The following is a 24,103-nucleotide window of genomic DNA, read 5'->3' as shown; positions in this document are numbered from 1 at the left end:
GCCTCCAGCAGCCTCTCCTGAGGAGTTGGCGGGAGATGAGATTGTGGGAGGCTGAGGTTGGAGAGATGAGGTTAGGGAGGAAAACGACGACTACTCGAAGTCAAGACGCAAAGCGCTGGAGTAACATAGCGGGGCCAGGCAGCATCTCTGGAGAAATGGAATAGATGACGTTTTAATCTCAAATGTGCGGCGGGGCAGTAGAGTCGCTGCCTTGCAGCGAATGCAGCACCAGAGACCCGGGTTCGATCCCGACTACGGGTGCTGTCTGTATGGAGTTTGTACGTTCTCCCCGTGACCTGCGTGGGTTTTCTCCAAGAACCTCGGTTTCCTCCCACACTCCAAAGACGGTGTGTAGGTTAATTGGCTTGGTGTAAATGTAAAAATTGTCCCTAGTGTGTGTAGGATAGTGTTAATATGCGGTGATCGCTGGTCGGTGCGGACTTGGTGGGCCGAAGGGCCTGTTTCCACGCTGTATTTCTAAACTAAAAAGAGTCCCAATCCGGAACGTCACCTATTCCTTTTCTCCACAGATGCTGCCTGACCCCGCTGAGTTACTCCAGCACTCTGTGCCCATCTACAAACCAGCATCTGCAGTTCCTTCCTGCACTGCGAAGACTGCTAACCTTCCCGTCCCACCATTTCTGTTCTCAGTCGGGAATCTTCGCTCTCTGACGATCGAGCGCGATTTTCCCTGCTCCCTCCTGCCAGTGCCCTGTCGTTTCCATCGCCTCCTTGTTCCTCCCACTCCCTCCCCTCTCAGGCCCTCTGCTCCAGGCAGCGCTGATTCGGAAGCTGGGATTGAAGCCTCATCCTCCCCCCCCACCCACTTCACTGGTTGCTGGGATTTCCTTTCCATCACAGGTCTGATCCGAATCGAGCCGAACGGCGATGGGATTTAGCTGGGACGTGAAAGTGTTTACATTCAATAGTTTTTATTTTTGCCATTTACCGCTTATCTTTTTGGAGAAACCGTTTTAAAATGACTTGAATCCATTTCTGCCCACAACCCCACATCACGCACACGGTGCTTATACATGTGTACTTGTCCTGGGGGCCACTCAGCCAGTGCTCGGGGGTGGGATTAGGGTGAGCACCACCTTCACTCTACCCTTCAAGACCCCAGACCAAGCTCTCCCTCCAGCACCATTAATCTTCTACTGTGATGTTCTGGGTGGTGCAATACTGTTAGCAGCAGGGGAGAAAAATGGAGGTGAAGTTGGTGACTGTTCCTGCTCTCCGTGGCCTCCCTGGATTAGTAAACGTTTCAGATTGGAGGAGGGAGCGGGAAGGGAGGGTCTTTTTATACCTTCACATGCAGTACCGAGAGATTCTCCCAGCTCTCCGTTACTCCCCGACAGGTAAAGAAAGCTGGTGTCGGATGCAGTGTGGCACGGTTGCAGTCTCGCTCCAGCAGGATATCAGTGCTTAGTTTGTCCACGGCCTGTGGGTGGGGGTGGAGCTTGGGTCAATCCCAGTAGGGAAAAAAACTGCAGATGCTGGTTTAAATCGAAGGTAGACACAAAATGCTGGAGTAACTCAGAGGGTCAGGCAGCATCTCGGGAGAGAAGGAATGGGGTGACGTTTCGGGTCGAGACCCTTTCTCAGACTGAAGAAGGGTCTTGACCCGGTACGTCACCCATTCCTTCTCTCCCGAGATGCTGCCTGACCCGCTGAGTTACTCCAGCACGTTGTGTCTACCTTGGATAATTCCGAGCATGGCTAGCAACCGAAGGCTCCTTCCTTCTGGTTGGAGTTGTAAGCGTGAGGTTGTGCTGGTCAATGGCTTCACCTCCTGGGAGCGGGTCGCATTGTGCAATGGTGTGCACACTGGCCTCGGGTGTGGGGCAGTGGCTCTGCCCTGGAGAGGGGAGGGGGCATCTGTAGCCAAGTGAACGCCTGATTGTGATTCTCGGCTCTTTCTTAGTGGGGCTGCTGAGGCTCAGATTCCCTTTGCTGTAGAAGGCCTGGTGTCCTGAAAATCGCTGCTGTTGCCTGAGGTGGGCAGTGCTGGGGGGCGTGATTATAGGAGGGGGGGGGGGGGCAGAGAGTGTTGGTTAACTCCATGCTGAGTGTGGGATCTTTCTGTCCTGGCCCTGTCTCACCTGGTGCGTAGCGCCTTGCTGTGTACACGTTCCTCAACCCAACTGTGGTCCCTGCTGGGACTTTGGGCACTGCGGCCACCGCTCGGTCAGTGGGCATGTGGTCTGGCTGGACACGACTAACCATGGCCCTCCCGGGTGCTATGGTTCAGGGGTTGGTGACGGTCTTGCCAAGGTGTACGGGGGAGAACTGAGCGAGTGTAGAACTGGTGATAGAGTGTAGAGCTGGTGGTCCTCCCCCCCCCCCCCCACCTTCCCCGCGCTGTGCATCTGGCGACCCAGCGTGACTGTCGTGCGAGTTTGATCAAACTTTCCGCACGTCAGACGGCCGGGTTTTGCTTCATTGAGTCTGGAGATGGCCCGTCATTTATTTCAGCATTCGCACCTTCAGCGAAGCACCCTGCTCTCTGGGACTGTCACGGTAACGGCTGCAGGTGGGCGGTAGGGGTAGGGAAACCTGCTGTGCGGTCTCCCTCCTTGCTTGCGGTTGCCAATGCTGCCGGTCATTGTGTGTGTGTGTGAGTGAGCGCACGCACTCCCTGCCCTCAACCTGCGGTGTCTAGAGCCACCGCTCCTCCTGTGACCAGGGGGAGGGGGGGTTCACTGTTGCTTCATCTCCGTTTACTGGCAGGAGCCAGAAGTGATCCTGAGTTTGGCTTTAAGTCTTTTTATTTCTTTGTTTCTAAATCTAATAAAGAACTTTTCAGGACACGGTGAGTGTTTGTGTCGCTGCAAAGCCGTTTCTAAACCTCTCCCCGGTCTGAGAGAGGCCCGGTGGAGGCTGCTTCCATGGTGTAGTCCATAGAGGGTGGAGACACAGGGAACTGCAGATGCTGAATATTGAGCAAAACACAAAGCGCTGGAGGAACTCAGCAAGTCATCTGTGGGGGGAATGGACAGGTGACATTTTCGGTCAGGTCTTTGTTTAAAGAAAAATGTTTCTCCTGAGGTTACTCTTAAATCCCTTCCCTCTCAACTTGAGCCTTTCTCCTCTAGTTTTACAAGTGGGGGGAGGGGGGATTGTGTTCACTTTATCCACAGCCCTCATTATTTTGTATACTTTAAAAAAAGTCACTCCTAAGTCTCCAATGCTTCAGAGAAAAAGTCTATTTGTCAGTCTGAAGATGGGTACCTACCTGAAATGTTGCCTGTCCATTCCCCTCCACAGATGCTGCCTGACCCGCTGAGTTCCTCCAGCAAATTGTGTTTTAGCTTCTCAGGGTAATGTATTTCCCCCTTGCTTCAGTTACTCAGAGGGAGCGGACTCATTTCAATTACACTTCACCACAACTTCCCCAAAATGTTGAGCAAACTCTGGAGACCAGTTTTGCCTTCCAGAAACTGCAATTCAGATTAATTTACGAAAGAGATTAAAAAGACGGAGAACTTTCAGAAAATGTATTTTGGTATGGATTGGTGTTAAGATTATTCAATATGGATCTAGAATCCCTTCTATATGTTCGACCATTGTGGTGTCAAGTGACTACATTGATATAAGTAAAGGCTAATAGAGGCTAACGTGTGTATATACAAGTGAAAGTTAATCTACAGAACTGACGTACAAAGAGATATGCTACATCTATAGGCAGACACAAAGTGCTGGAGTAACTCAGCGGGTCAGGCAGCGTCTCTGGAGAAAATGGATAGGTGACGTTTCATATCAGGATGGGTCCCGACCCAAAACATCACTTATCCATTTTCTCCAGTGATGCTGCCTGACCCGCTGAGTTACTCCAGCATTGTATTTAACTTTGGTATAAACCAACATCTGCAGTTTCTTTTCACTGCAAGCTGCATCTATAGTTTGATTGGACCGCAGTCAACGGTACTAGGCAACACACAAAGATATTCTGACCCTGGAGGATGCGTAGTATAGATTTATTGGAATGGTATTTGGACTTGTAAGAATTAGATGATTACTTTGCAAGGAATGAGTTTGAATCGCTGGATTTTGATGTTTAATGGGGAACTAACAGTACTGCTATGTGTAGAAAGGAACTACAGATGTTGGTTTAACACAAAATGCTGGAGTAACTCAGCGGGACAGGCAGCATCTCTAGAGAGAAGGAACGGGTGACGTTTCGGGTCGAGATCCTTCAGTCTGAAGAAGGGTCTGGACCCGAAACGTCACTCGTTCCTTCTCTCCAGAGTTGCTTCCTGTCCCGCTGAGTTATTCCAGCATTTTGTGTCTATTAACAGAACTGCTATTTCTGCTGGTTGGGAAAGTTAAGAATATGGAGTAAAGACAGACCTGTGGTGTTTTGAGAAAAAACTTGAATTAATATGGTACCTTTAATGCTACAATGTCTAGCTATCTTTCAAAGTTAATTACAGTTACAGAAAAAAATAACTGCACATGCTGGTTAATACATAAAAGGACACAAAGTGCTGGAGTAACTCAGCAGGCCAGACAGCATCCCTGGACTACTTCTTCAGAATATTTCAAAAGTAGAAACTGCTGCACAGATATGGTAGAAGGTAGAAATATATCTCTGAAAAAACCCCCATTTGATTCATTTTAAACCTTTGAGTAGGATTGATGGGGCAGAGGTGTGGAGTAAGTGGAAACTATAATTCCCCAATGGAATTTTCTCTTGCTGCCAATGTTTCACAAAGTTTGACTGCTTTTTAGAAACATAGAAAATAGGTGCAGGAGTAGGCCATTCGAGCCTGCACCGCCATTCAATATGATCATGGCTGATCATCCAGCTCAGTAACATGTACCTGCCTTCTCTCCAATAGAAACATAGAAAATAGGATGTAGGTTGAGGGATAAATACTAACTGCAGGGTACTGGGGCAATTCTGCTGCTTTGCAGTGAAGTGAAATCTTGAATGTTTGTGTGAGAGCAGAGTGAGCCTTGATCTGCCATTGGGGTCTTCTTTAAAATCCTGGAGGAAGAAGCCATTGTAGCTTCCCCAGGGAGTGAGACTGGAATGTGAGCTGATTCGGGAGCAAAGGATGACTGATTAGGAGAACCTGTTGAGCATTGGTGCACTGGAATCACTTCATCCCAATGGAGAAATCATAAGCTTCCACCTATCTGCATCAATCTATCGCAAAGGTTTAAAATGAATCAAAAGCCTTTTGCAGAAGGCTTCCTAGCTTCCACCGTGTGTGTGTGGCAGTTTCTACTTTTAAAAAAAAACTTATTTGCTGACAACTGCTGGCTGGAGCTGGAGTTACAAGTGATTTAACAGGCAGACCAAGCGGGGGTGGGACTCAGTGACTCCCGTTGGCCTGCCATTGGGTGGCACGGTAGCGCAGCGGTAGAGTTGCTGCCTTACAGCGCCAGAGACCCGGGTTCGATCCTGCCCATGGGCGCTGTCTACGGAGTTTATACGTTCTTCCCGTGACCATGTGGGTTGTCTCCAGGTTGCCTCCCACGCTCCAAAGATGTGCAGACTGGTTGGCTTTCATAAATTGTCCCGCTAATGTATAGGAGGCGAAACTGGGATAACGTGGAAAGTCGATCGTTCGTCGGCAGAGACTCGGTGGGCCGAAGGCCTTGTTTCCACACTGTATCTCTACCTCTCTAAACCAAATCTGCTTTTTCTTGCGTGGGGCTGAAATAAAACGCAGATTCTCTACACAGAAGGCTGCGAATATTTGGATTTCTGTGCCCAGAGGGTTTGATGCCTAATCTGTTCAGGGCGTTTCCTAACAAAAGGGAGCGATGAAATTATTATTTGCAGCAGCACAACAGGCTTGTAAACACAAAACACATTGATAATAATAACAACAACAAAAAAATAAGGATAATACTAGTGCAAAAAGGAAATCCAACGTCCATAGTTGGGGCTTTTGTTGTATGGAGTTCAAGAGCTGGACGGTTTGTCGGGAAGATGCCATTCTTAAACCTTGTCACGGTTTTCAGGCTCCTGCAGCTTCTTCCCGGCGATGGGAGTGAAATGAGAGCGTGGTGTGGGTCTTTAATGCCGTTTTCAGGCATCCCTTGGGGAGGATGGGGGTTGGGATTGGGATAGGGAAGAGGAAGGCGGATGGGGATAGGGAAGGCGGATGGGGGTGGGGAAGGGGATGGTGATAGGGAAGAGGAAGGAGGATGGGGGTGGGGAAGGGGATAGGGAAGGCGGATGGGGGTGGGGAAGGGGATGGTGATAGGGAAGGCGGATGGGGGTGGGGATGGGGATAGGGAAGGCGGATGGGGGTGGGGAAGGGGATGGTGATAGGGAAGGCGGATGGGGGTGGGGAAGGGGATAGGGAAGGCGGATGGGGGTGGGGAAGGGGATGGTGATAGGGAAGAGGAAGGCGGATGGGGGTGGGGAAGGCGGAGGGGGATGGGGGTGGACATGGATATGAGCTGATGGGACATGACCCGACTCCACAGTGGGAAAGACTGATGAAAGCCCAGCCCTGTTTCTAGTTGCGAGATGCAGCAGAGGGGGGAAGGGGGGTCAGTGCAGAGGGGGGGGGGGGGGTCAGTGCAGAGGGAGCTCCGCCGAGGGCCGGGCCCGGTTGTTGTGGTGCCGGTACCCTCCGGCCCCTCAGGCCAGTGTCCGGAACCCTCGACGGCGACCCGGACCCCGTCCGCGGGACACCGGCCACTGCTGCCCTCCGATTGGCTGGCGGCAGGCCGGGCCGGCGGAAGGGTTAGGCTGTGGGACCGGAAGCGGGGCGCCGCCGGGGCCGAGGAGCCGGAACCGAGAGACGGAGCGCAGGTCCCCGGCCGGAGGGAGCGGCGGCGGCGGGTGAGAGCGGGACCTCGGGCCGGGCAGCGGCGAGGCAGGGACTGGGACCGCGACAGAGACCGAGCCCGGGGACAAGCGGGGCCTCGAGCCTGAGGGAGCGGCGGCGGCGGGTGAGACTGGGCCCGGGGAGAGAGCGGGGCCTCGGGCCGGGGGGAGGCGACGGCGGCGGGGCAGGGAGTGCGGGCCCAGGCCGGCGTGATGGGGAGTAACACCGTCCTCTCCCCGCATGAACACCTCTGTCCCCTCCCCTGCGACCCTCACTCTCTCCGCTGACGCCAATCTTCCCCTCCCATCGACGCTAATCTCTTACCCCCTCCACTCCAATCTCCCCCGTTTGACGCCAATGTCTCTCCCATCCCACCTTCTGATGCACATATCTCCCCTCCCTCCACTTGACCCCAATCTGTCCCCTCCCTCCACTTGACCCCAATCTGTCCCCTCCCTCCACTTGACCCCAATCTCCCTCCACTTGACCCCAATCTCTCCCATCGACCAGTCACTCCCCTTTCTTGTGGTCCCCAATCTCCCTTCCCCCCATGGACCGCCAACTCTCCTCAAGGACCCAAATCTCTCTCCCACCCTAGCTGCCGACCCTATCCCATCTCCCTCTGGTTAACCAAAATCTCTCGCCCTCCCCAGCCGACTCCAATCTCTCCCCTTTACCCATCAACACCAATCTCGCTCCCAACTCACCTGCTGACCCTGATTTCTCTTCCCCGTCGGCCCCAGTCTCTCCCCTCCTCGTCGATGCGAGTCTTCGTCTTTCCATCGAACCCAGTTTCTCCCTGTCAATGCCAATTTAGTTTATTATTATCACGTGTACCGAGGAATCGTACAAAGCTTTTGTTTGAATGCCAACCAGTCAAAGAAAAGACTACGTGAATATATCTCCACAGAGCGCAGATAAAAGATACAACATTTAGTGCAAGATATAACATTGAAGTCCGTTCAATGTTATATCTTCAATGTGCGTCCAAAGATAGTTCAAAGGTTTAAAAAGAGGTAGATGGGAAGGCAGGTCCGCACACCAACAATGTGTCTCCCACTGCACCGTCCCACCCTGATCTCTGCCCCCTCCATGTTGACCAAGCTCTCTTCCCACCTGATGCCATTTCCAAATCTTCTTGCCTGCCTTCTGGTGATCTCAATATTCCTTTGCACTTAGCCATCTCTTCCCTCCCTCGGCCTCACTTCCCCTTTCTCGCTCCCTACTCCTTGATTTAAAACGTCTCGGTTCTGACATGGTTTCATGATTTACTCATTCTCTTATGCGAATCTGCAAATGCAATCGTTGGTTCTGAGAATCATATTCTCGGTAGCACATGCTGACTAAATCAGGAACGGCATGCCATGTGAGCTGCTGTCAATTTAAGCAGCCTGTCATCGATCCGAGAGCAATTGTTTAATTGATCGTTTTCAGCCTGGAGCGCTGATGTGGAATCTCTGGAGTTGATTTTTTGTGCCCAATCTAAAAGTTGTAGTTGTTGAACTTGATTAAGAGAACCTTGCAGTTCTGATCCTGAATATTAGTATATCAGCTCTAATTTCTGCTGTAGTCCGTACACACCAATTGCTGAGAATGAAATGAACAGTGGTATCAGTACGAGACTCGGTGCATATATATTAAAGATATAACACACAAGATGCTGGAATAACTCTGGAGAAAATACGTAGTGATGCTTCAGGTTTCTTCAGAATCCTGACACGAAACGTCACCTATCCTTTTTCTTTGGAGATGTTGCCTGACCCACTGAGTTACTCCAGCACTTTGTGTCTAGCTTTGGCATAAACCAGCATTCTGCAGTTCTTTGTTTCTATTTGTTTGGAAGAATGCTATTTTACCCAATCCAGTCTTTTGGCTGGACTGCCATAGATTGTCTGCAGACAGCTTAGGGTCTTGTAAATCGAAGGTAGACACAAAATGCTGGATTAACTCAGCGGGTCAGGCAGCATCTCGGGGGAGAAGGAATGGGTGACGTTTCGGGTCGAGACCCTTCCTCAGACTGATCAGACCGACCCGAAACGTCACCCATTCCTTCTCTCCCGAGATGCTGCCTGACCACCATCTGCAGATTTAAACCACCATCTGCAGTTTATTTTCCCACAGGGTCTTGTAAATGTTCATTGTGATGTTCTGCTGGTGATCCCTGAGTTGTGACTTGCTGGCTGAACCCTGCACTGCTGGTTATCACTGAGAGTAGTGAAAGAATAAGCTTAGCCCATTATTGTCGGCACAACAGCTACGGTGTCAGTTTAATACTTGATTTATCCGATTCCTTCGTCTTGGAGTTAATAAACACAACTCTGATAGTTAAATGCTTTTTCTTTCATTATCCCTTCTCTTTTCCATCCTACCACGAGCATTTGGCCTGTAACCTTGTGGTTGGAGTTTTAAGTGGAAGAAAGAGTGCATTCCTTACCTCTCCCCTCATTGTTCAGTGAGTCGTCTGAACTGATCTCAATCTCTAGTTTATAAATGTGGGTGCAGTTTCTGTGTTGGGTACCATGTTGAAACGGTGCTGAATAGGTTACTGTTTCTGCCAAGAATTCAAACACAAAGTCTTCAATGAGACAGAATAGTTGGACAGAATTTGTTTTAAAATTAACTCTCATATTTTTTAGTGTGTAAAAGATCGGTAATAAGATGCAGTTTTATTAAGACAGACACAAATTTTGCTGGAGCAACTCAGTAAGTCAGTCAGCATCTCTGGAGAAAAGGGATAGATGATGTTTCTGGTTGGAATCCTTCCCGAATTGTCACCCATCCTTTTTCTCCAGAGATACTGCCTGACCCGCTCAGTTACTCCAGCAATTTATGTCTATCTTCGGTATAAACCAGGATCTGCAGTTCCTTCCTGCACATGCGATTTTATTAATATACCTGAAAATGAGTTTAGCACAAAAGATTTTAGTGATAGTCATAGATAAAGTTGTGCAACATGTAAACTGGCCCTTTGGCCCAACTTCCCCATGCCGACCACGATACCCCATCGTGTGACGATAGTGCGACATAATAGTGACCATTTCTCCTGATATATGATCGATTGATTGAAAGATGCAGCATGGAAACAGGCTGACCGAGTCCGTGCTCACCAGCAATCACCCGTTCGCACTAATTCTCTATTATCCCACTTTCTCATCTGCTCCCTACAGACCAGGGGCAACCTACAGAGGCCAATTAACCTGCAAACCCGCACGATTTTGGGATAGAAACATAGAAAATAGGTGCAGGAGTAGGCCATTCGGCCCTTCGAGCCTGCACCGCCATTCAATACGATCATGGCTGATCATCCAACTCAGTATCCGGTACCTGCCTTCTCTCCATACCCACTGATCCCTTTAGCCACAAGGGCCACATCTAACTCCCTCTTAAATATAGCCAATGAACTGACCTCAACTACCTTCTGTGGCAGAGAATTCCACAGATTCACCACTCTCCGTGTGAAAAAAAACTTTTCCATCTCGGTCCTAAAAGACTTCCCCCTTATCCTTAAACTGTGACCCCTTGTTCTGGACTTCCCCAACATCGGGAACAATCTTCCTGCATCTAGCCTGTCCAACCCCTTAAGAATTTTGTAAATTTCTATAAGATCCCTCCTCAATCTTCTAAATTCCAGCGAGTACAAGCCGAGTCTATCCAGTCTTTCTTCATATGAAAGTCCTGGAATCAATCTGGTGAACCTTCTCTGTACTCGCTCTGTGGCAAGAATGTCTTTCCTCAGATTAGGAGACCAAAACTGTACGCAATACTCCAGGTGTGGTCTCACCAATGCCCTGTACAACTGCAGCAGAACCTCCCTGCTCCTATACTCAAATCCCCTCGCTATGAATGCCAACATACCATTCGCTTTCTTCACTGCCTGCTGCACCTGCATGCCTACTTTCAATGACTGGTGTACCACGACACCCAGGTCTCGTTGCATCTCCCCTTCTCCTAATCGGCCACCATTCAGGTAATAGTCTGCTTTCCTGTTCTTGCCACCAAAGTGGATAACCTCATATTTATCCACATTATACTGCATCTGCCATGCATTTGCCCAATCACCTAACCTATCAAGTCACGTTGCAGCCTCCTAGCATCCTCCTCACAGCTAACACTGCCCCCCAGCTTCGTGTCTTCCGCAAACTTGGAGATGTCGCATTCAATTCCCTCGTCCAAATCATTAATATATATTGTAAATAGCTGGGGTCCCAGCACTGAGCCTTGCGGTACCCCACTAGTCACTGCCTGCCATTCTGAAAAGGACCCGTTTATTCCTACTCTTTGCTTCCTGTCTGCCAGCCAGTTCTCTATCCACATCAATACTGAACCCACAATACCGTGTGCTTTAAGTTTGCATACTAATCTCTTATGTGGGACCTTGTCGAAAGCCTTCTGGAAGTCCAGATATAACACATCCACTGGTTCTCCCTTATCCACTCTACTAGTTACATCCTCGAAAAATTCTATAAGATTCGTCAGACATGATTTACCTTTCATAAATCCATGCTGACTTTGTCCAATGATTTCACCACTTTCCAAATGTGCTGCTATCTCATCTTTAATTACTGACTCTTAGCATTTTCCCCACTACCGATGTGGGAGGAACACTATGGGGTCACAGGGAGAATGTGCAAACTCCACACAGACAGCACCCGAGGTCACGATTGAACCCTGGTCTCTAGCGCTGCGAGGCAGCAGCTGTACCAGCCCTGAATGTTATAGAAAAATGACACTGAACTATCTACAGAGTCATATAGCACAGAAACAGGCTCTTCTCCCTACCTTGGCCATGCTGATCATGATGATGCCCCATCTACACAAGTTCCACCTGCCCATGTTTGGCACATATCCTTCTAAACCTTTACTAGCCATGTACTTGTCCAAATGTCTATTAAATGTTGTTATAGTACCTACCTCAACTACCTTCTCTGGCACCTTGTTCCACATACCCACCATCCTCTGTGTGGAAGAAGTTGCCCATTAGGTCCCTAGTAAATTTTCCCCTCTCACCGTGAACCCATGTCCTATGGTTCTTCATACTCCTACTCTAGGTAACAGACTATGTGAATCTACCCTGTCTACATCCCGACTGCGAGAAGAAACATAATGCAAAGCGGCTTCCTGAAGCACTATATATTTGCACCTGATTGGGATTGGATGTTTAATTAGTTTAGATTATTGTCATGTGTACCGAGGTACAGTGAAAACCTTTTTGTTGCGTGCTCTCCAGTCACTGGAAAGACTTTACATGATTACAATCGAGCCGTCCACAATGTACAGATACAGGATAAAGGGAATAACGTTTAGTGCAAGTTAAAGTTCGATTAAAGATAGTCTGAGGGACTCCAATAAGGTAGATGGTAGCTCAAGACTGCTCTATAGTTGGTGCTAGGATGGTTCAGGCGCCTGATATTTGATAACTGTACTTCTTGCTTGATGGGAGAGGGAAAAAGAGGGGTGATTATGCTGGTGACCTTACCGAGGCAGCGTGAAGTGTAGATGGGGTCAGTGGAAGGAAGGTTAGTTTGTGTGATGGTCTGGGCTGTGTCCACAATTCTCTGCAATTTCTTGCGGTCATAGAAACATAGAAAATAAGTGCAGGAGGAGTCCATTTGGCCCTTCGAGCCAGCACCGCCATTCATTGTAATCATGGCTGATTGTCCCCAATCAATACCCCGTGCCTGCCTTCCCCCCATATCCCTTGATTCCACTAGCCCCTAGAGATCTATCTAACTCTCTCTTAAATCCATCCAGTGATTTGGCTTCCACTGCCCTCTGTGGCAGAGAATTCCACAAATTCACAACTCTCTGGGTGAAAAAGTTTTTTCTCACCTCAGTTTTAAGTGGCCTCCCCTTTATTCTAAGACTGTGGCCCCTGGTTCTGGACTGGCCCAACATTGGGAACATTTTCCTTGCATCTAGCTTGTCCAGTCCTTTTACAATTTTATATGTTTCTATAAGATCCCCTCTCATCCTTCTTGGATGGAGTTGTTCCCAAACCGTGCTGTGATGCACCCCGATAAAATGCTTTCTGCGGCGCACCTGTCGAAGTTTGTGAGTGTTGTTGGGGACGTGCCGAATTTCCAAAGCCTTCTAAGGACGTAGAGGCGTTGGTGTGCTTTCTTGGCCATTGTTTCGATATGGGTAGTCCAGGACGAGTTGTTGGTGATATTTACTACTTGAAACTCGAAGCTTTCAACCACCTCTGCTTCGGCGATTCCTAAAATCGATCGTTATCTTCTTTGTCTTGCTGACATTGAGGGAAAGGCTGTTGTTTTGACACCAAGTTACAAGGTTCTCAATAGACAATAGACAATAGGTGCAGGAGGAGGCCATTCGGCCCTTCGAGCCAGCACCACCATTCAATGTGATCATGGCTGATCATTCTCAATCAGTACCCCGTTCCTGCCTTCTCCCCATACCCCCTGACTCCGCTATCCTTAAGAGCTCTATCTAACTCTCTCTTGAATGCATTCAGAGAATTGGACTCCACTGCCTTCTGAGGCAGAGAATTCCACAGATTCACAACTCTCTGACTGAAAAAGTTTTTCCTCATCTCAGTTCTAAATGGCCTACCCCTTATTCTTAAACTGTGGCCCCTTGTTCTGGACTCCCCCAACATTGGGAACATGTTTCCTGCCTCTAACGTGTCCAACCCCTTAATAATCTTATACGTTTCGATAAGATCTCCTCTCATCCTTCTAAATTCCAATGTATACAAGCCTAGTCGCTCCAGTCTTTCAACATATGACAGTCACGCCATTCCGGGAATTAACCTAGTAAACCTACGCTGCACGCCCTCAATAGCAAGAATATCCTTCCTCAGATTTGGAGACCAAAACTGCACACAGTACTCCAGGTGCGGTCTCACTAGGGCCCTGTACAACTGCAGAAGGACCTCTTTGCTCCTATACTCAACTCCTCTTGTTATGAAGGCTCCTTCCTGTACTTCGTCTCGTCATTATTTGATACCCCGCCCACTACGGTGGTATAATCCGCAAATGTGTAATATGAATTGGATTTGTACTTGGCTGCACAGTCATGGGTGTATAAGGATTAAAGACGAGGGCTGAGAACGCATCCTTGCAGAACACCAGTGTTGAGGATTGTTGTGGTGGATGATTTGTCCCCCATCCACACTGATGGTGGTCTGTTGGACAGGAAATCGAGGTTTGGCTCCTTGGTCAAACCGGAGTGAAATGAATGTCAAAGCTGCTTAAACGACTGTGGGAAACACAAGCACATCAATAATTTTCCATTTCAAGTCCCCAGTTATTTTGCACACGTGCTGATGGAACTGGTGGAAGCTTCACCCTATGACTGAGACACCAAGTACAGTGGCAAACTTTGAAATCTGGTCAATGTAATTTGTGCAAAGATTGTTACAGAAGTATTTTTTGACTATGGAGGAATCCTGAGGTTTGCTCATGGGAGCTCAGTGAGGGATGTGTGAACTGGTGCCCCTTGGATGGGCTCGGATGGAAGGACACTGCACAATGAGCACTTCTGGAAAGTGGTTGAGTATTGATTGAACTACTCAAATACGCACAAAAGGAAACAAAGTGCTGGGGTAACTCAATGGGTCAGGCAACATCTCTGGAGAACATGGTTAGGTGACGCTTCAGGGCGGGACCCATCCTCAGACTGATTGTAGGTGGAGGTGAGAAAGGAGGGATGGGGTTGTTAGAGTTTACCTAAAATTGGAGATTTCAATGTTCATACATTTCCGTTGTAAGCTGCACAAGCGGAATGTACATTGAATTCTCCAATATTAGTTAACCTCCAACAACCCCGCTCCCCCCCTCCACCTCCCGTTTCTTCCCCCCCCCCCCCCCGGTCTCCCACCCTTTTTCCCCTTTCCCCATCTCCTATATTCCTTCCTCTGGCTTCACAATTTACATTTCTTCAACCAGTCTTTCTCGCACCATCTGCTTTTATCTCTGGCCATTGTTCCAACCATCTCGCTATCAATAACCCCCTCATCTGTGTCCATTTATTACCTGCCATGCTTTGCCCTATCTCTCCTGATACCAGTTTTCTTCCCTCCTCCCCAATAATCAGTCAGATTCCAAGCCAAAATATCACCGATCCACGTTCTTCAGAGATGCTGCTTGACCTGCTAAATTTCTCCAGCACTTGTTTCTGTTTAAAAAAAAACCCAACATCTGTAGTTCCTTATTTCTACATGCACATACAATCATGGTTACTTGTGTTGATATGTAGTTAAAGGGACAGTGGTGGAGCGTTGGGGCTGCAATGGGACAAAAGATTGTTGGGTTCTCATTGACTGGGAAAGTGTAGCAACTGTTCCAGTAAGTCAGTAGGGAACTTACCAAGTGGTCTTTGGGTAGCATCAGGCAAGTTGCAAAGCTGTAAAGTTCTCCCTTGAGCAGGGTTATCTTCTCTGAGACTGCAGCTATTCCAGAGCTACTTAATCTCAGTTTGGAATATAAAAGGAAGTTACGATTCAGTTGTGCAGTGGCTTGGACAAACGCCTGGAGCAGGCAAGGAGCGGGGCAGCACAGTGCCACAACAGTAAAGTTGCTGCCTCAGAGCATCAGAGACTCGGCTTCTATCCTGACTATGGGTGCTGTCTATACGTTGGTACGTTCTCCCCGTGACCGCGTGGGTTTTCTCTGGGTGCTCCGGTTTTGTCCCACATTAGGCTTCTGTAAATTGTAAGTTGTCTCTAGTGTGTAGAATAGTGCTCGTGTACGGGGTGATCGCTGGTGGGTGCAGACTCAGTGGGCCAAAGTGCCTGTTTCCACGCTGTATCTCTAAAGTAAAAGTGCTGTACTAGGGTCTCGACCCGAAACGTCGCCCATTTCTTCTCTCCTGAGATGCTGCCTGACCTGCTGAGTTACTCCAGCATTTTGTGAATAAATACCTTTGATTTGTACCAGGATCTGCAGATATTTTCTTGTACTAACGTAGAGAGTGTGTTGTTTCCGATTCTGACAGAAGGTACCATCTTGCACAAACCCTCTTGTGATGCCTTCTTGTCTGTATCCACAGTCATTGTTTAAATTAATCCTCCATCCCAATTTGTTGTCATCTTCAATTTTATACCCCACTTCTGACTTCCAAGGTTCGTCGCCTTTATAAATTGTGCAGAGAAGTGGCCTCTTTGGAATTCTATTTCCTTCCTTTTGTTCCCCTCTCTCCAACCACCTTGAGCTTTGTATGTTTATTTATACCTTTAGAAGCTTGCTATCCATTCAGCAACATGTCCCATGACTCCCCTGGTTCTATTTTGGGCGTTCACTTTTGTGTTATACATTATTGAAGGCCATTTGTGTAAGAATTCAGTGAGACCAACCTTCCCTTTTTGAATCCACTTTGACCTTATTTTCAGCTCATCTCCTGTTATATTTGTATCTCATAGAATTGGACCACCATGTGCCTTAGAGAAGTTGAAGAACTGGTTTAGGTCATTAGAGTGGTGGTGTTCCACTTGGACCAACTTGCATTCTCTCTTTCTCCGTTCTGAAGAAGGGGATCTTTCACCCAAAACGTTAACTGTTTTTTTCTTTCCCCAGATGCTGCTGGGCTGTCAGTGCTTTCTCAGCATTTCTGTTTTAAGTCACTGGAGCCTGTGTGGTAATCCATCGTGCTTTTATCTTAACCATCCAAGGCTTTTGACTCGGTGGCGATGGAACAGTTTGGGGAAATGCTGTCTACAAAGCATTGATGATTTGATGAAAACTTATAGTCAAGTCAAGTCAATTTTATTCGTATAGCACATTTAAAAACAACCCACATTGACCAAAGTGCTGTACATCAGTTCAGGTACTAAGAACGAACATACAATGGCACACAAACATAACAGCACATACATAAACAATTCACAGCGCCCCCTCAGAGGGCCTCAAACGCTAGGGAGTACAATCTTTCTCGCAACCGCAAAAGCGCGGTCACCCCTGAGCTTAAGCCTAGACCGCGGGATAGTGAGTAGCCCCAAGTTGGCCGACCTGAGGGACCTGGAGGTAGAGTGGTGGGTTAGAAGATTTTTGATATGGGGGGGGGGGGGATGTGAATAGGCATTTTATAGGTAGCGCACACATTGTTACAGTAATATCCCAGTGTTGTCTAAAAGCAATACACTTTTTAAAAAAAGGGATAGATGTAATCTTACCCATCTGCCAATATTCTGGCACTAATCTGCTTTCAGAATGTTTGTAAATTTCGAACCTCAGTTCATGAAAAAGCTCCTCATCCACCGTGAGAACAATGTCTCTCTCCTAAACCTCTTGTCAGCCCAGGATTCCATTACCTGTCATAATTTGCCCATGGCTGGTGTAGCAGGGATTTGCTGATACAGCGACTGAGGCTACAGAATGCGTTGGGATTTCATGCGGGCTCCTTATTTAGTTGTTTAGTTTAGAGATACAGCGCGGATACAGGCACTTTCGGCCCACCGGGTCCGCGCCGATCAGCAATCCCCGCACATTAACACTATCCTATACCCACTAGGGACAATTTTTACATTTACCAAGACAATTACCTGTATGTCTTTGGAGTGTGCAAGGAAACCGAAGACCTCTGAGAAAACCCACGCAGGTTACTGGGAGAACGTACAAACTCCATAAAGACAGCGCCCGTAGTTGGGATCAAACCTGGGTCTCCGACGCTGCATTCGCTGTAAGGTAGCAACTCTACCGCTGCGCCACTGTGCCGCAGTTTATGGAGAATTCTTGTTCTCTGCTTAGGACTATCGGTCGTAAGGAAGGCAAATGCAATGTTAGCATTAATTTTGGGAGGACTAGAATGTAAAAGCAAGGATGTCATGCTGCGGATTTATAAGATGCTGGCCAGACCACATTCGGAATATTGTGAACAGTTTGGGCTTCATATCTGAGAAATGACCTGCCGATATCTGAGGGGGTCCAGAGGATGATTCTGGGCATGATTAACATATGATGCACGTTTGATGGTTTTGAGCCTGTGCTCGCTGGAGTTTAAAAGGATGAAGGATCTCATTGAAACTTACTGAATATTGAATGTCCTAGATACAGTGGATGTGGAGAGGATGTTTCCACTGGTCTCGGACCAGAGTGTGCAGCCTCAGAATAAAAGGACGTACCTTTAGAAGGGATATGATCATTTCTATCACCAGAGGGTGATGAATCTGTGGAATTCATTTCCACAGAAGGAGGTGGAGGCCAAGTCGTCAGGTATTTTTAAAGATTGTTCTTAATTTGTAAGGGTGTCGAAGGTTACGGGGAGAAGGCTGGAGAATGTGTTTGAGAGGGTAAAATGGATCAGCCATGGTCGAATGGCGCAGCAGAGACGAGGGACCGAACGGCCTAATTCTGCTCCTATGTCTTATGATCTCTGCAGCATCAGACATACCACCTGCCCTGGAAGAGGTGTAAAGTGGGTGGGATTCTGAGCCAATACCGAGGTGTCTATCAACGCAACAGGACCTTAGCATGTTGAGAAAACAGTGCTGAACTTGCGTGTGAAACTATCACAGGGTTAAAAATAAGCAGTAACGTATGTTCCCAGTATAAGCTCCATCTGCAGATCAGTTTGAGTTGTCAAATACAGGTTATGCTGGTTTGTCTGCCATGCTAGACAGTAGTGCTGACCACAGTGCAGGTGGGCATAGTTTAGCTTAGACATACAGCATGAAAACAGGCTCTTTGACTCTCAAAGTTCGCACCAACCGGCAAACACCAGTACACTAGTTCTATCCTACGCACTAGGGACAATTAACCTACAAACCTGCACGTCTTTGGAGTGTGGGAGGAAACCGGAGCACCCGGTGAAAACCCATGGAGTCACAGGGAGATCGTACAGACTCCGTAAGGACAGTACCCGTAGTCAGGGTCTCGGGCGCTGTAAGGCAGCAACTCCACCATTGCTCCACTGTGCCATTAGAAGTCCATTTTTGTCACTTTAATGCTTGGTTGCAGTACTGGAGGGGCTGTGCCCTATGATGACATTGGAGTAAACTACTGGCAGCTACTGATCTACATTAGGGCAGAGAACTGGTGGGTTTAGATCTTTTGCTGGGCATTGATTCCTGTTTTCCGCGTAACACCGGACTGGCCTCACGTTCTCTCTTCTTCAACTCGGTTCTCTAAATCTTGAAACCATTTGTAACTAAACTTGCCAAATGAAAAGTCATCATCTTGGGATATCAACATTATCTCTCCCCCCCCCTGCAGATATTGGTTGGGCAGCCTGCTGAGCAGTACAACAATCTGTTTTATTATTGATAGGATGTTGTAGTATCAATTCATCACAAGCTCTGGAGCAAAGGCAGTTGTGCTGAGCTGTTGAGAAGCTGGTTCAAGGGACTGAATAATGCCTCTCTGCCCCTGTAATGTATTCTGCGAGCTAAATTGCTCTACCAATTTCTAATATTATTTCAGCAAATTTCAAAACATGATTTACTTCAGTGCGGACTGAAATGCTTATTTCAGGGCAGTTTGGTTTAGAAACCCACCGAGTCCGCACTGACCAATGATCACACGTATAATAGTTCGACCCTGAACACCAGTTCTATCCGACACAGTGGGGGATATTTACCTGTATCTGTAAATATCCCCTACTGTGTCGGATAGAAACATAGAAACATAGAAAATAGGTGCAGGAGTAGGCCATTCGGCCCTTCGAGCTTGCACCGCCATTCAATATGATCATGGCTGATCATCCAGCTCAGTAACCTGTACCTGCCTTCTCTCCATACCCCCTGATCCCTTTAGCCACAAGGGCCACATCTAACTCCCTCTTAAATATAGCCAATGAACTGGCCTCAACTACCTTCTGTGGCAGAGAATTCCACAGACTCACCACTCTCTGTGTGAAGAAATGTTTTCTCATCTCGGTCCTAAAAGACTTCCCCCTTATCCTTAAGCTGTGACCCCTGGTTCTGGACTTCCCCAACATCGGGAACAATCTTCCCGCATCTAGCCTCTCCAACCCCTTAAGAATTTTATATGTTTCAATAAGATCCCCCCTCAGTCTTCTAAATTCCAGCGAGTATAAGCCTAGTCTATCCAGTCTTTCTTCATATGAAAGTCCTGCCATTCCAGGGATCAATCTGGTGAACCTTCTCTGATCTCCCTCTAAGGCTAGAATGTCTTTCCTCAGATTAGGAGACCAAAACTGTACACAATACTCCAGGTGCGGAACTGGTGTTCAGGGTCGAACTAGTATACGTGTGATCATTGGTCATTGCGGACTCGGTGGGTTTCTAAACCAAACTGCCCAATTAACCTACAAACCCGCATGTCTTTGGAATGTGGGTGGAAACCGGCGCACCTGGAGAAAACCCACGCGGTCACAGGGAGAACGTGCAAGCTCTACATAGACAGCACCCAGGGTCAGGATTGAACTCTGGTCTCTGGCGCTGTGAGGCAGCAGCTCTACCATTGTGCCGCCCACTTTTTATTTTGTTTTTTCGTTCGTTGTTTTACGCGATCTCTTCCTCAACGCTTTATGTTACTCCACCCCTGCAGCCCCCTACCCGCTTTCATCCTCATGTTCACCTCACCTCCATCTCCCCCCCCCCCTTCCCCACACCCACTCCGTTCCTCTGCCCCCTCACTCGCCAACTCTGCTCCTCTGAGCCCACTCCTGTCTTCCCTCCCATCCAATTTCCAGGTCCTTGCCCCTGCTCGCAAACTCACCCCCACCCACATCTCTCATCCTCCAACCCCCACCCCCTCACATCCTCCGACCGCCTCCTGTCCTCTCGCCTGTAACCACCTACCACTTGCCAGACTTTGTCCGACTCCCACCTCCAGCACTTTTCTGTGTCATCTCTGTAGTAGCTTTGTGAACAGAAAGGTCTCAAAAAAACAGCAATGTGAAAGTAACAGGCTAGCTGTTTTAAGATTTTTAATGATTTAAAGATCCTGGCAATATTTGGGAAGATAACCGCGTTCTTTGAAACTCGCTGTGGAATATTTTGAATCCACTCTTTGGAAGACAGTATCATCACAATGGAAATCCGCTCAGAGTTTCATTGGGAGTATTAACCCAGAAGATGGGTTCAGGTCTCTGGAGTGGGAATTGACCTTGGCCACCTGGCTCAGAGGAAAGAGTATTATCACCCACGGAAGCATAGCAATGTTCTTCCCAGTGGAAAGGGGTGATTACTTCCGACAGGTATAATGTTCCCAGGACCATCGCTGCGTTCCTCTCCACTTCATGTCCTACTCCCTACCCAGCTGCCGTTCCTCCCAATCGACCCACTCTGAATCAACGGCTCATTTTATGTCCTTTTGCTACCAGATGCCTGGGGTGACCCAAGGCTTAGACTCGGAACCTCCACCGTCCCAGCTACATCGGCGCGGAGGAGAGATCATGGCCAAGATTCAGGCCCATCTTCAGCAGATGAACCATCAAATCCAGGCTCAGACCTTTGCAGTGCAGAAACAGGCACAGCAGCAACAGTTCCAGAGGCTCAAGGTAAGAACGATCGGAAGAATCTGCTGTACACGGTTTTGACAGGTTGTCTTCCAGCTGTCATATTGAAGACTTGTATCCCAAACAGGCCATTGGATCCAATTAAGTTGTTTGAATAATAGAGCATGGAAACAGGCCCATCTGCCCACCTTACCAATATAACCCATCTACACTAGTCCCACCTGCCTGCGTTTGGCCCATATCCCTCTAAACCTATCCATATGCCTGTCTAAATGTTTCTTAAACGTTGCGATAGTTACTGCCTCAACTGCCTCCTCTGGCAGCTCGTTCCATACACCTACCACCTTTTGTGTGGTAACAAAAAGTTACCCTCTTAGTTTCCGGTTAAATGTTTACCCCCTCACCGTAAACCAATGTCCTCTGGTTCTCGATTCCCCAACTCCGGGAAAGAGACTGTGCGGCTACCCAATCTATTCCTCTCATGATTTTACACACCTCCATAAAATCACCCCTCACCATCCTACGCTCCAGGGAATAGAGTCCCAGCCTGCTCAACCACTCCCTATAGCTCATGCCCTTGAATCCTGGCAACATCCTCGTAAATCTTCTCTGCACCCTTTTTAGCTTGACAACATCTTTCCTATAACAGGGTGCCTCAAACTGAACACCATACTCTACGTGTGGCCTCACCAATGTCTTGTATAATTACAACATGACCCCTCCCAACTTATATACTCAATACTCTGACTGATGAAGGTCAAAGTGCCGAAAGCCTTTTAGACCACCCTGCCTACCTGTGACGCCACTTTCAAGGAACTATGTATCTGCACACTTCGATCCCTCGGCTCTACAACACTTCCCAGAGCCCCTGTGTAGGTGCTGCCAATGTTAGACTTCCCAAAATGCACCGCCTCCCATTTCTCTGCATTAAATTCCAATCACTTTTCCTCAGCCCACCTGCCCAACCGATCAAGACCCTACTGGTTTAGTACCATTAATCGTACACCCACCTGGCCATGTGAAAAACCGCTCGGATATTTCCTGTTCACAAAAAGAAAGCCAAACTTAATTTGGCTAATTACAATCGAGTCAGCCTCCCATCATTCATCCGATGAAAGCTATTGTCGACAGCACTGACGAGCAATGCTCACTCGACAGTACTGAGGATAGACACAAAGTGCTGGAATAACTCAGCAAGTCAGGCAGCACCTCTGGAGAAAAAGGATGGGTGACGCTTTGGGCCGGAACCCTTCTTCAGACTGTAAGTAGAGGGGAGGGAATTGGAGGCGGGGAAATGCCAGAACAAATCAGAGCCGGCAATAGATGACCAGGGAAGGGTGGAGTCCATAATGGTCCATTGTTGGCTGGGGAAGAGGTGGTAACAAAGGGATACAAGGATGCGAGCAGTGGAACTGGTACGACGGTCAGCGTGGGGGGGGGGGGGGGGGAGAGGGGGAATGCGGGAATGTGGGAGTTACCTAAAGCTAGAGAAATCAACGTTCATACCGCTGGGTTGTAGGCTGCCCAAGCGAAATATGGGGTGCTGTTACACGGCTCAGTATTACACCGCCTGTAGCCAGAGACTGCATGCTGTGTGCTCCAGAATGTGTTCTTCACAACAGTTCACTTCTAGGCATTTGCAAGCTGAGGCTCCATTAGTTACCATTGTCAGGACCAAGATAGAGCGTTAACATTTCTGTGCTCAATCAAACACAGAGGAGATGTTGTGTTCCAGACACTGGGGTTTTTGGCAGCAACTGTCCTTCTCCACTCCCCCTTGCTCATTGTAACTAAAGTTCTAGGAGAGAATCAAACTGGGATTATGTGTAACGATCAAGATGGAAACACGTGGCCAGGACAGCTGGGAGGGAATGGTTGTCCTGCCCTGTAGATAAACATTGATCTACCCGTGTCATTGTTAATTGATGTTGTTTTAAATTGCTGTGAATATTTCTCTGAAGTAGCCATGTCCCCTGGGAGAGCCGGTGAGTAATCTGGTGAGCCCTGTGCCGTTACTGGCACTGAGTACATAAAGAGGAATTTTACTAATTTGCGCAAGTGCATTGCTTGCTGAAAGAAACCTCTGTTATAGCAAATTTTAATAAGGATTGTAATCGATTTCAGTTCTGTTGTCAGAAGCTCCCTGGAGACGATATTTCCCGTGCCCTGCTCCCGTAGGGTTTCAAACATTTTCATCAGTGTCGGAGTATATTTAAGTGAAGCAATGGTGCTTGCCACAGTTTTGTGTATTGTGCACACATACCTGTGTGAATGTGCGTGCCCACCCACCCATATGTGTACACACATTTGTGCATGCACTTTGGTGTCAGACGTCAGAGATACAGTGGCTCGAAGGGCCGAATGGCCTACTCCTGCACCTATTGTCTATTGAAGCAGGTCCTTCAGCTCACCAAGTCCACGTCGACCAACGATCACCCCCGTACACTGGCACTATCCTGTGCACCAGGAATATTTTTACAATTTTTCCCGAACCCAATTAAGCTACAAACCTGAGGGTCTTTGGAGTGTGCGAGGAAACTGGAGCACCTGAAGAAAACCCACATGGTCACAGGGAGAATGTACAAACTATGTACAGAATGCACAGTTGTCAGGATTGAACCCGGGTCTCTGCTGCTGTAACGCAGCAACTCTAGTGCTGCCGCCCCTATTCAATGAAGGATAGAAGCCTCCCACGTTGCCTGTCAGGGTTTAACCTGTATTGTCCTTCAGCACCCGTAGTCAGGATGGAACCCGGGTCTCTGGCGCTGTAAGGCGGGAACTCTACCAACTGCGCCGCCGTGCGGTCTGACCTGTTTTGGTTTTTTTTAAAAAGTTTTAATAAACTGTTCATTCACGTGACCCTGATGGTAAGAAAAGAACACCTGAATATGTTTTCAAGGCATGGTTCTGATACCTGCAACTTCATGCCA

At 48.1% G+C, this 24,103-nt stretch overlaps 1 protein-coding gene across 4 annotated transcripts in view; it reads left to right on the top strand.

Annotated features, from left to right (window-relative positions):
- The first annotated feature begins 6,608 nt into the window (after positions 1–6,608).
- Positions 6,609–24,103, top strand: part of sin3b (SIN3 transcription regulator family member B) — a 58,585-nt gene continuing 41,090 nt past the window's right edge. For 3 of the 4 annotated variants that reach the window (XM_078423672.1, XM_078423673.1, XM_078423671.1), the window contains exons 1-2: positions 6,609–6,918; positions 21,039–21,215. In XM_078423672.1, coding sequence (XP_078279798.1) covers positions 21,039–21,215 — 177 coding nt within the window. In that variant the 5' untranslated portion in view covers positions 6,609–6,918. Of the gene's footprint in view, positions 6,919–20,930; positions 21,216–24,103 lie in introns of those variants that run through there. The other variant, XM_078423670.1, reaches the window with a different exon arrangement.

The sequence above is a fragment of the Rhinoraja longicauda genome, chromosome 28 (genome assembly GCF_053455715.1).
Source record: "Rhinoraja longicauda isolate Sanriku21f chromosome 28, sRhiLon1.1, whole genome shotgun sequence".
Lineage (NCBI taxonomy): Eukaryota > Metazoa > Chordata > Chondrichthyes > Rajiformes > Arhynchobatidae > Rhinoraja > Rhinoraja longicauda.
This window is presented reverse-complemented; position numbering and strand designations above follow the sequence as displayed.